Genomic DNA, 13,570 nt, shown 5'->3' on the forward strand with positions numbered 1-13,570 from the left:
CAAAATCCTGATCATCGTAGAGCTGGAACCAGGCTGCCCTGGCAAAGTTCTGTTTGGAGTATCTTCTCCACAATCTCTTCCACTCTTTCCACATGAGCTCGGCTCAGCTGGGTTACTGGGGCTGCCCCATTCACAGGCAAGCTAGCCTCACAGTGCTGTGTGGCTGTGTTGCCTCAGCAAAAAGGAGGGAGGAGACCACCACTGGTGTTCACAGAAAAGGGTTAGGACTAGACAAGAGTAATTAGGATATTTTTTTAGGATAATTAGGATATTTTATATCATATATTGTTAAATATATGATAAAATATATAACATATATATGTTATATATTTTATAACATAAGGTATATTTTTTGTTGGAGTTGGCAGGGGGGCAAATGGGGAAAATTTACCTCTGTCATCTCGATCTGGGCACCCTAGCGCTCTGTGTGACAGCAAGGGAAACAATGTGGTGTACTGGGAAGGAGCACGGCTTGTCGTCTAAAGGTTTGATACCTGGGTTGGGCAACCCAAATTGACTCAGTAAATATCCAGCTGTATAAATAGATAACATGCTAAATTTGTCAGTTATCCTGGATGAGAGTGTCTGTGGAGCATCTACTAAGCAACTGTAATGTAATTCCATGCCCTGTGGACCCAGGTTAAGTCGGTTCAGCCCCATCTCATGCTGGCCTGGTTCCAGCTCCACTGTGGAAAAGAAACCCAGTGCCACCCTGGTTTCCCACAATCCCTTTGTCCCAGGCACCCATGGTCCCTCACCCTCCTGCTTCCCCTCATCCTACCAACTAGCCGTCCTCCCACCCCCTCGTTCCCTGTCCCCCCTCAGTCCCCGTGCTGTGATTCCTTAACCCCTCCTAAGCCACGGGTACGCGCGGTGGCAGGACATCCAGAACGACCCGCAGTTCGCCATCGTCAACGAGCCCTTCAAGAGCCAGGCCAACAAGGGCAACTTCCTGGAGATGAAGAACAAGTTCCTGGCTCGCCGTTTCAAGGTGCTGAGATACACATAGGCAAGGCCAGGGAGGGGGGGGTGGGGGGGGGGGGGGGGGGGGGGTGGGGGAACACACACTTCCAATCCATTATCGTCCCCGAATTTAAACCCTAACCCACTCAGATAATCCAAGGCCTGCATCTGCCAAATTATTACTGGCCGGAACTGGAGGGACTGCCCCTCCGGAGGCCCTCTTGTGCGTGGCACGCAGCTGATCGCACCCGGTGCCGACACGGGTGCCGAGTCAGGGGGAGAAGCGACTTTCACGGCGGTGCTGACGTGTGCGTTTATCGAGCGCGGCTCTTCCTGTTATTGCCACCTCACATGTTTCACATCCTGTTCTCCACATCCTCATTCTCACTCTCTCTCATTCTCCCTCTCTCTTTCATGTTCTCTCTCTCACTCTCTCTCTGCTCTCCCTCTCCCTGATCCCCCCCCTACTCGATCCCATTCCCTTATCTCCTTCTCTTTCTTTCTCTCTCCCTTTCTGACTTTCTCTCTTTCCCTGCTCTCTGTCTCCGTGTCCCATCTCCCTGTCCTCTCTCCTGTTGTGTAAGTATGTCGTGGGTTGGATGCTTCCGTGTACAGGGAGCTTTTAAGGTCGTTTAGGGTCATTCTGGAAAAGTGTGTTGTGTGTGTATGTGTGTGTGTATGTGCATGTACCTATGTATTTGTATGTGGAGTAAGTGCTGATAGTAAGGTAAAGCGTTGATATTTAAACAGTCCCTTTAATCGGTTCATCAGTGATTGATGTGCTTAGCAGCAGTCTCTTGGTGGTTTTCAGCATCACGAGCTGAACATCCAAGCATCTTCCAGATGGTGGATTCAGTTACATCAACATTTAAAGGTTAATGTGTTGCTTAAACAGACAATTTCATCAATAATTTCCAAAGATGCAATTTTTGTCCAGTAAAAGTGACTTCCTTATGCTAAAATTGGCATCAGGGTACTTCCCCTTGTGTTCCTGGATGAGAAATTAATGAAATACAGATCCGGGACTTATGATAATTTATAGCCCAAAGTGTACTCCAAGGATGGTCGAGCCCCTCTGTACTCAGAAAGTTTTTGTTGGACCTTGGATGGGGTGAATGTCAATGCTGAGTTTGGCCATTTGAAATCTTTTTGGACAGCCAGTCCCTGTTGTCTCTTTTTGGGAATTTTTTTTGTTGGATGTAAGCGCCCCTCCAAGCTGTTTGCAGCTATTTGCAGCATAGGGACATTTAACAGAAAAAAATTCATATTTTCAAATGCTTACTGAGGTGAATGCCTCTTGTGTCTGTCACATCACATGCAGTGGGCCATCACACAGTGAGCCTTGAGCCAATAGGGCTGAAGAGGGGTGGAGCAGGCTCATCTCTGTCTGTCAGCAGGGTCCAGCAGTTACTCACTCAAGGAGGGAGGCTCAATGAGGGAACTAATAGCATTGTCTCCTTTTCACACTTATTTTCTGGTCTCACTCCCCCTCTCTCTCCCCCTCTCTGTCCCTGTGTCATCCCTCCTCTCTCTAAATGCCCTCTCTTTCACCCCTTCCTTCTGTCTACTCCCCCTCTCTCCCAATTTCTTCCCACTCCCAAACCCTCACTCTGACCCCCCCCCCCCCCCCCCCAACAAACTTCCCGTCTCCCACTTACCACACCTCTCTCCCCTCCTGTCTTGAATCCTCCCCGCCCTTCACCTCCATTCCCACCTCCCTCTCTCTCTCTCCTTGCCCCCTCCCCCCAGTTATTGGAGCAGGCCCTGGTGATCGAGGAGCAGCTGCGGCGGGCGGCTTACCTCAACATGACGCAGGACCCCACCCACCCCGCCATGGCTCTGAACGCCCGCTTCGCCGAGGTGGAGTGCCTGGCCGAGTCGCACCAGCACCTGAGCAAGGAGTCGCTGGCCGGGAACAAGCCCGCCAACGCCGTGCTCCACAAAGGTGAGAGCGGGCGGGGCAGGGTGCCAGGAGGGGTACCCCTAGAGTCTGTGTGTGGGGGGAGGGAGGGTTCGAGGCAGGCTGTGGGATTCCAACACATTCCAACATCAGTACAATGGAGTAACTCTAGTCCAGGCACTGCCTCTGCCAAAGTCTCACATTTCACAATTTCATGTTACAAAATACAAAAGTTCAAGCTGTCATGGTTTGGTTTGCAACTCTGTGTTGAACATGAGAAGAGTAACTCTTACACAATGCTCTGCCCTCTCAGGGAAGCTCACAGGGGATCAAATATGGTGCCGAGCCAAAAGGCCTCTCTCTGCACTGTCTGACCGGCTACTGTAATTGCAGTGCTGAACCAGCTGGAGGAGCTGCTGAGTGACATGAAGGCGGACGTGACGCGGCTGCCCGCCACCCTTTCCCGAGTCCCGCCCATCGCCGCACGCTTGCAGATGTCAGAGAGGAGCATACTGAGCAGGCTGGCCAACAAGGGCACCGAGACGCACACGCCCCCGGTAAACACACACACAAGCAACACGTGAGCATGCACACTCATCAGCGCTGGCAGAGCCAGCCGCGTGACTCTCAGCACTCAGTGACACACATGCGCTTGCTGTTACTCACAGTCAAACGCCCAGCCATTCCTGTAAATGCAGCGGTCACTCCTGCAGATGCACAAATTCCAATCACCGCTATATGCATTTATTACGCTCACACATATACACACTGGATACCAAACACAGCTGTGACTGTACAAAGGCTCTGAGATGCACATAAGAGCCTTGTGACACGCACGCATAAACGCACATACACACATATACACACACACCCGATAAACACACATACATGCACACTGTACTCCAAACCCAGTTATGGTCATACATGGGCTCTGAGATGTATTTAAGAGCCTTGTAACATACACGCACACACGCACACATACCTGATAAACTCACACACACACCTGATAAACTCACACACACACACACACCTGATAAACTCACACACACACACACACACACACACCTCATAAACTCACACACACACACACACACACACCTGATAAACTCACACACACACACACACACACACCTCATAAACTCACACACACACACACACACACACACCAGATAAACTCACACACACACACACACACCTGATAAACTCACACACACACACACACCTCATAAACAGACACATTCTGTATACCAAACCCAGTTATGGTTGATCAAGGGCTCTAAGATGCATATAAGAGCCTGGTAACACATACATGCCCACATCCCCCAATGAACACACACATATACACACACTCTATACAGACAAGGGCAACAAAGGCACAGTGACTTTATCCCGACCACATGCATGGTGGTTTACACTGCATACACACACAAGCCAACAAGAGTAAAGAGACTAAACTACATCGCCCACACCTTAACTAATGGTATCCACTTTTTTCTTCACTGTCTATAGCCCATTCCCCCAGGACCTTACGCCACACCCCAGAACTTTGGGGCACCCTTTACCCCTGCCCCGTCAGGAGCCTTACCTCTGGGAGGGGCAAATTACAGCCAGATGCCCCCTGGGTCTTTCATATCAGGTCAGTGCACAGATCAAATCCACATGCTGGGCTTTCCAAAAAGTGACTGAAGAATTTACTAATGAGGTCAAGCAGGTATAGATCTGTCTGTTTATTCAGCAGACGTTCTAATCCAGAGGATCTCACCGGGCTGTCATGTCAGGACGCATTAAATATGCATCACATGAACAGCACTCATCGCAAGAACATGGGTATAGAGTAGCCAGGAACACAGCGGATTTGCCTGGGACAAAGAGGTTAAAATGCTCAACAGTAGCTGCTGCATGCAAGGTAGCGGAACACGCTCATGCTAACATTGTGCTAACATGCTAACAGGCGAACAGTGATCTGTAACAGCAACGTTGTCTGCTATCATAGCGTTAACACAGTGTCTGATATTGGATCGACAGGAATGATACCTTGTGTCATGCTACCACGTTGACAATGATCAGGGATCTGAAGGAGCTGGCTGTATTACACTGCACTGTATCATTGCACGTAGGGGTGTGAATCAGATATGGTGCTTTGCACAGATACTTCACACAGGTGCTTCGCACGTACAAGGAAGCCAGGAATATTCATAACCAACAAAACATTTCTCCTTAGTTACCAGAGTATCTGTGTGGAGGAGTTTATCTCTCACAATTACCACATTTACTCCCAGAGGACTTTCAGTTGTTAAAATGTTGTGCGTCTTGGGTAGAAGAACATAAGCCTGCTTTATCAAATAGACACTAATTTAGCCCTATTCAGTAGTAATTCTTCATAGTGAAACTTTGGAAAATCCAGTCCATGGTATGCATGTATGTCCAGATTTTGTGTTTGTGCATCTTTTCCTCCTGGTTGGTTGACCATCACTCAGAACAGGCAATGGCAGTAGTGTTTGGCTCTGAAGTGGCATTTGGGCATTTTAAGACTTGGTTTTTAAGGGCGCCATCATGCCGTGCATAAAAAATGGTGGGTCATCACAACGGGGGAAGTTGTTTGTTTACTGAAGGCAGAAGTTGCCAGTAAGTGCTGATTTTGGACCAGATTCCACAACCACAATTCTAAGTTGAGACCATTATAAGATGAACAGCAAAACTGGTCCTAGATCAGCACTTACAGGCAACTTCTGCCTGGAGCTGTTTGCTTGTGACCACAGCACACCTGGCTCCTTGATGTTGTGGAAACAAAGCTCTTCTGTTCTTGAGCTACTGAGCAAAGCTCTCTGGTGTGGGTGTGGGCGTGGCCAGGGGGTAAGGAGTGCGGAGCTGTGGGTAACTCCGTGGAGTAATGATTTTGCCACTGTACCACAAAGACTGCTTCTGTACCCTGGAGCAATTTGTCTCATTTGCTACAAATCCAGTTGAACTCTGAGAGACAAAGCAACTGGGTAACAGAGCATGTAACATGCAGGCATTTAAGCTGCTTATTATCCTGTGATTCAGCACCCTTCAGAGTCTGCTCTGTGGAGGGAGCAAACCGTAATTCTGCCATCCCAATGGCTGCTGTCCACAAACCGCAGCCCAGCCCCCTGGCCCCACCCTCTGGCCTTGTGATTGGTGATATAAAATGTGCCAGTTGCAAATGGCACAGGTGCACATGGTCAGCAACGCTGGGCCTCTCCCACACATTCATCAAAACAGTGCACACAGAGGTTAAAATATTGCAGAGGTTGCAGCGGGAATGCAAGTTCTCTTATAGGGTTCTGTAGGGGGAAATCAACTGAATCTATAGAATTAGAGGTGCTCTGAGGATGCATTTGATTTCTGGGGTAGGGTTTTTTTCTCAGAATTTACAGCAGAACAGCAGAGAATGTAGTCTCACATGACCTAAGTCAAAGATGGGTGTTTTGTGGCTGTGATTTCAGAGAAGTGCTTGTATCTGAAGAGCTGTTCAGGCTTTACCAGGCACTTCAGAGGAGATCAAGGTGCTTGGTTCACTGTCATATATAAATGGATGGTATGTAAAGTGTTTCCCAATTCCTCCTAATACCTAGTGGATAATGGATTCTGCAAAGCAGACAAATAATATTGATATTAATAATAAGAGTAATGATAGTACAATCATAAAATGCTTGGGCTACAAACCCACCTGCTGGACTGTCCTTTATGTCCACACATTATTACTGAAGTAAAAAAAAAATGACATCAGCATGCTCAAATGAAAAACATTTTACCACAGAATCTCAAATTTTATGCTTTTGGGAAGATTGTGAAAAGTCAGAAATTGCTAGGCTGTTGGTTGTTAACTGTATAAGGACATACGCATTGACTTTGAACCACTTGCTGGACCACCATGAAATGGAGAACCGCGCTGACTTTACGGATGACAGCTACGGTTGACTTCTATTATTGCTCAGATTTTCTTCTTATGGTGTCACGGTAAACATAAAAAAGATATTCCTCTAAACATCCTTCCTATATATGTGAGCATATTCATGCCAGCTGTTTTTCACTATGGAAAATTCCACTGTGCTCCACTGTCTGCAGATGCAATCAAAACGCCACTCACATGTTTTGCATTGTTGATTTAACGCTGTGGTACAGTAACATTGCATTAATGTTCTTTTATCGTGCTTCCATCAGCTGTCTTTTAGCTTGAAGTTAAACAGGACAGACAGGGCCTGGTATGACACAGCAGGGACTGCTCCTGAAGAAAGGATCACTGTAGACGAAATCAATAAATTTACTTGTACGAGTGGATATATAATTAAATGCTGCTGTCAGAGGAAGCGTTGCCCGAATGAATAGCATGACAGGTGTAAAAAATTAAAGCGACCATAGGTATTGCAGTCCGCTCTTTGGTGTTAGGTCTGTGAACCGTAGCTGTAAATTTCCAGATGAAAAAGGCTCCATTTAGAGTGATGTCATTCACACTTCGGGGGCATGAACACTGCTCTGGCCAACACCCTCACACCTCCCGCTGCGCCCCACCTGGTAAACATTAACGAGGCTGCTCGGGGCCGTGTTTCAAAGCTGCTGTTTGTTTGACGCTCCAAATTTGGTTGCAGGTACAACAGCATGTAAAGGCAGCCTGTTAAGGGGGGACTTAAAATGGTGTTAGTGGTGAGGCCCGAGGTTCATTCCCATCAGTGGCTCTGACTTTAGATTGGCCTGATGTTGTTCATTTGCGCACCAAGAGCATCTTACACAAACAGCCCTGGTCTAGTGTGCATTCCCGACATCATCTGTGTGTTTGTGTGTGTGCTGTTTGTGTATGTGTGTAAGCGGGACGCTGTGTGAGCTGGGGACGAGGGTGGACTTTATAGGCATGAGACTGTGAACCCTGGACATTCGAGAAGATTAACTGTTCCTCTAAATGGTTTTAGGGACATGAGAAGAACCACTAGTGTAACAGTGGTCTGTCCTCTGATCAAAAACTACAGTGTGAAAAAGCTCCTTTATCTGTTTCCATCTCAATCAATGGGACCCTTGTGAAATCAGGATTTTGGGGAAATGTGCAAAACTGTGGCTTGTATTGTGCACTGTTGTTCCTTGCCATGCTAAGGAGTGCTGGAGGATAAGTCACAGAAGCAAACTGTGTGAGCGAACCCTGCTGTGACTCCTGTGAGATCTTGCCGAGTGTTGACAGTGCCTGCACCCTCAATACCGACACGACCTCGTCCGGCCCCCGCGGACTCAAGCCGAAAAAAAAAAAAAAGGCCAAAAAAAAAAAAAAAGATGCCACAAATGGGGAAAGTTGTCTTGATCGCGACCGTGAAAAAAAAAATGAGTCTGAGAACGCCGATTGCACAGCCCCGCTTCCGGGCCTCATCCACCCGCGAACAGTGTCGGACTGTCACCCTTTACCCTACATTCCTCCAGAACGGCTAAAAATAAACCGCTCGGTTGTCTGACTGCTCCCTTCTCTTTCCCTTTTCCACCGCTGAACTTCTCTCTCTCGCGCTGCATGCGTAGGGGCCCGAAACCCACATTACCGCAAAGCTCACTGGAACAATATCTGATTCTCGTGTCAGTCGGGGGGGGGGTGGGGGGGTTGTCTTTTTCTTCTTCTTCTTTTTACCATGTTTTAAGGCGCTTTACGTCAGGCATGTGAACTGGCTTCGTCTTAAAGAAGTGGAAAAGGAAAAAAAATCAGTTGCTTTTGGAAGTGGAGCACCAGGGGGGCCTCTTGATTTGATTTTTTTTCGGGCAAAATCGACGATTTGGGCCACCCCCAGCACCCCCTTCCCCCCCTGCCCCCCACTCCCGTGCTGTTGCTGTTGTTGCTGAGTGTTGCTGAATGCTGCCGCGCGCCAGCTCCCTCCCCTAGTGTCTACAGTGTGCCACTTGTCTGCCCCCACAGAAGCCGGCGCCTGCCTGAAGACCAAGGAGCATGACATCCCGCAGCGCCAGCGCGTGGTGGACCTGTGGAAGGACGGCAAGTCCGAGGGCGCCATCGGGCAGGAGCTGCGGATGCCCAAGTCCACCGTGCACAGCATCATCGTCAAGTACCGTCTCAGCAACACGGTGGAGAACCTGCCCCGAAACGGCCGGCCGAAAAAGCCCTGAGACCTGCGGTCTGGGAGAGAGAGAGAGAGAGAGAGAGAGACGGAGGAAGAGAGGGAGGTGGGGGAGGAGGGTGGCTGCACTCCCAGACTGAGAGGAAGAACACACACTCTGGGACCGACAGAGAAAGAGGACAAAGAACACATGCGGAACTGGAGGAATGGAGGGCGGGGGGGGGGGGGGGGGGCACCGAGGGGGGCAGGTCTAAGGGTCGAACGGGAGGAGATGGAACACCCCATGATTGGCAGGGAGACAAAAACCTTGATGCAGAGAGACATGGGGGGGCGGTAGCAGGATCAAAGTCATGACTGAGCTGAACGGGTGTGAACTGCGGAATGCAGAGGTGGGGCGGAGGGGTAGGGAGCAGTCTGACAGCCGGGTAAGAGCTCAGAAAGGGGCTCTGAGAGGAGCTGTCGCCACCGCACTGACCCCTTTGTGTGTCTGCTCCCCTGCTTTGCCTCAAGCTAATGCCACGCTGCTGTCTCTCCTGTCCTGCACTGAGATCGGCTTCCTCCAGACTCATTCTTTCCACCACCGCTGTCTGCTCATCCACACAAGTCCCTCCTCGTCAAAAAGCAAATCTGCCTGTCTCCCTCATGCGCCTCAACAAGCCTTCCCTGACAATATGGGACTGAAACCATTTTGCCTCTCTCTCTCAAAAACAATACTGCCCACCAATCTCTGGGCTTGCAAGAAAAGCGGGGCATGTAATCTGAAGAGGACAATCTGGGAGTTTTGCGGTGCCCTTACCAAAATATAATGGACGTAGAACAACCTTGAGGAGGGGGATGGTCACCCATGCTCACCGGCCTGCCAGGGAAGCAGCGAGAGTGAGACAGCCTAGCTTTCCCAGGCAGCAAAGATGAAGAGCCAGGAGATGCAGAGACAGGACAGCCTCACAGGAAGGAGCACCTGGATTTTGGCCTATGGAGCATTCAGCTTGCATGGACATGGAAACCACGGCTAATATGGAAGGATGGATTAAGGCATATACCGTAGACTCAAAATCATGTTTTACTGTATCTCCACTTTGATGGATTGTACTTGAGGGTATGGATGGTGTGTTAACACCTTTGGAGCAAAGAGAAAGAAAAGAGTTAAAACAGGAAAGTGCTCTGTGCACAGTGCTCTGCAAAGCGTTTCCTTTTCCTCTGAAGTATGGCTGGACCTGTACGACTGGAATTGCATCCACTCTCAGTCACACCGAGTCAAACAGGATCTAGACTGTTGAAGGGAAATTACACACACACACACATTCACATAATGCCCACCCACACACAGATGCACATCCTCAGACACCCACACACGTAGGACACACACAAATTCTAATACAGACTCATAGAAGACACACCCACGCATGTAAACACACATGCTCAGAAATTCCATGTGGATCAGGTCATAAGATGCTCAGCGATGTTCAAGGTGGCTAATACTTCCTGGTTCCTGTTGCACTTAAAGTGGATTATTAGTTACATAACTGCAGAATTTGTTGGATGTGAACAGCCACAGAACCTGAATGTCTCCTTGGGCAAGAATGTTCGCTCACGCAAATGCTTTCAATAGTTTCAATGAAAGAGCGAATGAATGAATTTTAGATGAGGGCCATGCTATCTGGGTCCTGGCCTTGGCCACCAGTTCTGCCAATCACCCAGTCACCTTATACAAAGCAGTCATTGTTTTGTTGGAACTTTTTAGAATGCAAGTGTACGTGCTCCACAGAGCATAGGGAAGACCTTGTGAACCATGGCCTTCTAGGAGCGTGGTGTAAAAAATCTCACTTGCATTCCAATGGAGAGGAGTACCTGCAGTACTCAGTAGTTCAGTCCTGAACTGAGTAGCAAAGATCCTGAACTGAGTAGCAAAGATCCTGAACTGAGTAGCAAAGATGTAGCTTAAGGGTGGGTCTGTGTCATTACCCAGGGAGCCTCTCCCAGTCTCCCATTCTCCTGTTACATTTGTCTCCCATGGTCACATGGTCAGCAATGCGACCATAGCGGTGGACAGATGGAAAAGAGTGTGAAGGGATTGATAATGTAGAGTCAGGGTTTGAGCAAGTTGAAGCGAGGTGCGGCCACATGCACAGGTTCTGAAGTGGGGGGGGGGGGGGGGGGGGTCAAAATGCAAAACTCTTCTTCTGAACATGAGGGGCGTAATTCAATGCACTTGAAGAGCAGGGGGGTATTGTACATAACAACAAAAATGTTCCAGTACATTCCTGTCATGTGACCAGGCTGTTGGGGTTTTTTTTGTTTTTTTGCACATAACTGCGGTGTGAAGCCCAAGTCATCAGTCACTCACGTACTGTGGTGTCAAACAATCTTGCACAATGCTTACATGCACCGGCAATCGGCACCAGCAATCGCTCGTTTTTGGACTGAACTTGACCGGTGTTCTGAGCCGTGCTTCAGTGTTACCCAACCCGAGTCCTGGAGAATGCTTTATGTGCTTCACTTCATTCCATCTTCATTCTGATAAATTAAATCAGACTTAGCTGATTTAGCAGATTCAGCTGAATACCTGCCTATGAGTCATGTGTGGAACAAGTGTGTCATTAGCGTCATTAGTGCTAACAGACACAATTAAGCAATTGCATTTCTACAGCTGATTTCTGATTGTTGCTATCTTAAACAGGTTATAGAGAGTTGTGTTCTCTCTAAATGAGATTAATTGAGATGGCTGCCTGGATTTGTTTAAGGGGTAGATCCTGGCAAACATTCAGTGTACTGAACTCCATCACTCATATTTTTTTTATTTAAAACAAAACTCCACCAGCAGATTTCCAAAGCAAATAGCTCTCAGGAGATTTCAGATCAGGACCATTATCAAATAAACTCCTGAACCAAACCCAATTAATTAAAAGCAGTTGGAACAAAAAATAAGCATGAACATTGCTCCCAGGAATGGGATTGGGAAACGCTACGGTGCTAGTCAGGATTAGCATCTGCTCTGTGCAACACGACGGTCTCCGACAGCGTTGTTTGTCGTGTATCTATGCAGCCCACGCTACTGTGGTGCTCTTACAATGCAGAGCAGGTACCTGAAATAAAACATTTGATTCTGGGTGTCTGCTTTGCCTAAAGGTGGACCAAAGGCTAACCGTGAGCTGTATCCGCCTGTGTGACCTGAGACTCCTTCGGCCGCGCCCCTTCCTACCTCGTGCTAACGCATTAGTGCGCCCGCGCTGACCTTTAGCTTTAGCTCACCCACAGCTATTCAGCCCTGGCCACCAAAGGTCTGCGGTTTTCAATGCTTAACTTGTAAGCAGTCTCACCGCCATTGAAGGAAGTCAATGTCTCTTTGGTTATGAGAACAAAAGCGGTTTCTGCTGAATGGCTGCTTTCCAGGACCAACGCCTGTGTCTCTGTGTGTCTGTGTAGCAGTGGCGGAGACCCACCCCCCCACACCACCCCCCCCCATCCTCAGATGTCTCCAAGGCAACCCAGGCAACATATGACAAACCTTAGAGATTTTTACATAGTTTTTACTATTGTTATTATTACATGTAGTATATGATATTCAGAATGTATATGTATAAGCTCGCTAATTAAAAGGATGTCACAGTTGATATTCAAGGAATGTGGTTTTGTTTTTGCAGTGTGTCTGCAGTGATTGCTGGTGTGAGAATCTCAGCTCTCTCTCCTCTCATGCCTGTCATCTGTCCTCGTTATCTGTCTTGCACAAAGCCAGACCTCCTGAATCATGTTTTGCCTCCACTCCTCCTGTATTTCCTGCTTCTCCTTTACTTTAAAAGGAATTAAAAGCAGAACACAGCCTCTGCCTCTAGGTGAGAGAAATGGCAACTTGAAAGAGAGGAAAAAGGAAACAGGAAGAGCAGTGGAGTCCAAATGGAAGAAGCAGGTGTCGACATCAAAAGGGAATCTCTCGTACAAATCAGCTTAAAGCCGCCAGGCCTTCCTGATCCAGCAAATATTTATATGTGCGTTTGCCCAAATTCCAGTGGCTCTTATGTAACCCGGGAGAGGTGTGTTTGATTTTCAGCCTGACGCAGAAGGCTAGGGTTGTTTTTTTGTGTGGTGGCCAGTGTTGTGTGCCCCCGGTCGGTGACGTCCCCTCCTCCTCTCTCCCGCAGTGCTGAACGGCCCCCCCATGTCGCTGAAGAAGGAGAGGGAGGGAGAGCTGCTACTGGGGAGGAGAGAGCAGCGCAGCGGAGAGGTGATCTGCATCGACGACTGAGCTGGGCTCCCCTGCAGACAGCCAAATGCGCACACACTCACGCACACTCACGCACGCGCACATACATACATAGACACATAGACACACAGGCACACTCTCACACACAAGCACTCCTATACACTCCTGTACACACATACAAGCATACATACATACACACAAACACACACACAAAAGCACCCCTATACACACAAGCACACTCATACACACAAGCACACACTACATTGTAGGGCTGTGCAACTAAAGGAGGAAGGTTAGACTGTCCAGGTACATTTTAGTCACATAGTGCTCCGGGTTACTTTTAACAAGTAAAGTTAATCAGTATTCCTAAGGACCTGTAGTGGCTCAGCCCTTGTGCACTGACAAGCACTGTTCACAACCTGTGTGTAGGGCAGACACGCACGCTTA

General features: G+C 48.4%; 1 protein-coding gene across 3 annotated transcripts in view; it reads left to right on the forward strand.

The window, feature by feature from the left end:
- chd3 (chromodomain helicase DNA binding protein 3) overlaps nt 1-13,255 on the forward strand; it is a 38,305-nt gene extending 25,050 nt beyond the window's left edge. For 2 of the 3 annotated variants that reach the window (XM_036547565.1, XM_036547566.1), the window contains exons 36-40: nt 859-991; nt 2,713-2,908; nt 3,257-3,420; nt 4,373-4,499; nt 8,769-9,116. In XM_036547565.1, coding sequence (XP_036403458.1) covers nt 859-991; nt 2,713-2,908; nt 3,257-3,420; nt 4,373-4,499; nt 8,769-8,974 — 826 coding nt within the window. In that variant the 3' untranslated portion in view covers nt 8,975-9,116. Of the gene's footprint in view, nt 1-858; nt 992-2,712; nt 2,909-3,256; nt 3,421-4,372; nt 4,500-8,768; nt 9,117-13,061 lie in introns of those variants that run through there. The other variant, XM_036547567.1, reaches the window with a different exon arrangement.
- The last annotated feature ends 315 nt before the right edge of the window (nt 13,256-13,570 follow it).

This window comes from Megalops cyprinoides, chromosome 16, assembly GCF_013368585.1.
Source record: "Megalops cyprinoides isolate fMegCyp1 chromosome 16, fMegCyp1.pri, whole genome shotgun sequence".
In the NCBI taxonomy this organism is placed as follows: domain Eukaryota; kingdom Metazoa; phylum Chordata; class Actinopteri; order Elopiformes; family Megalopidae; genus Megalops; species Megalops cyprinoides.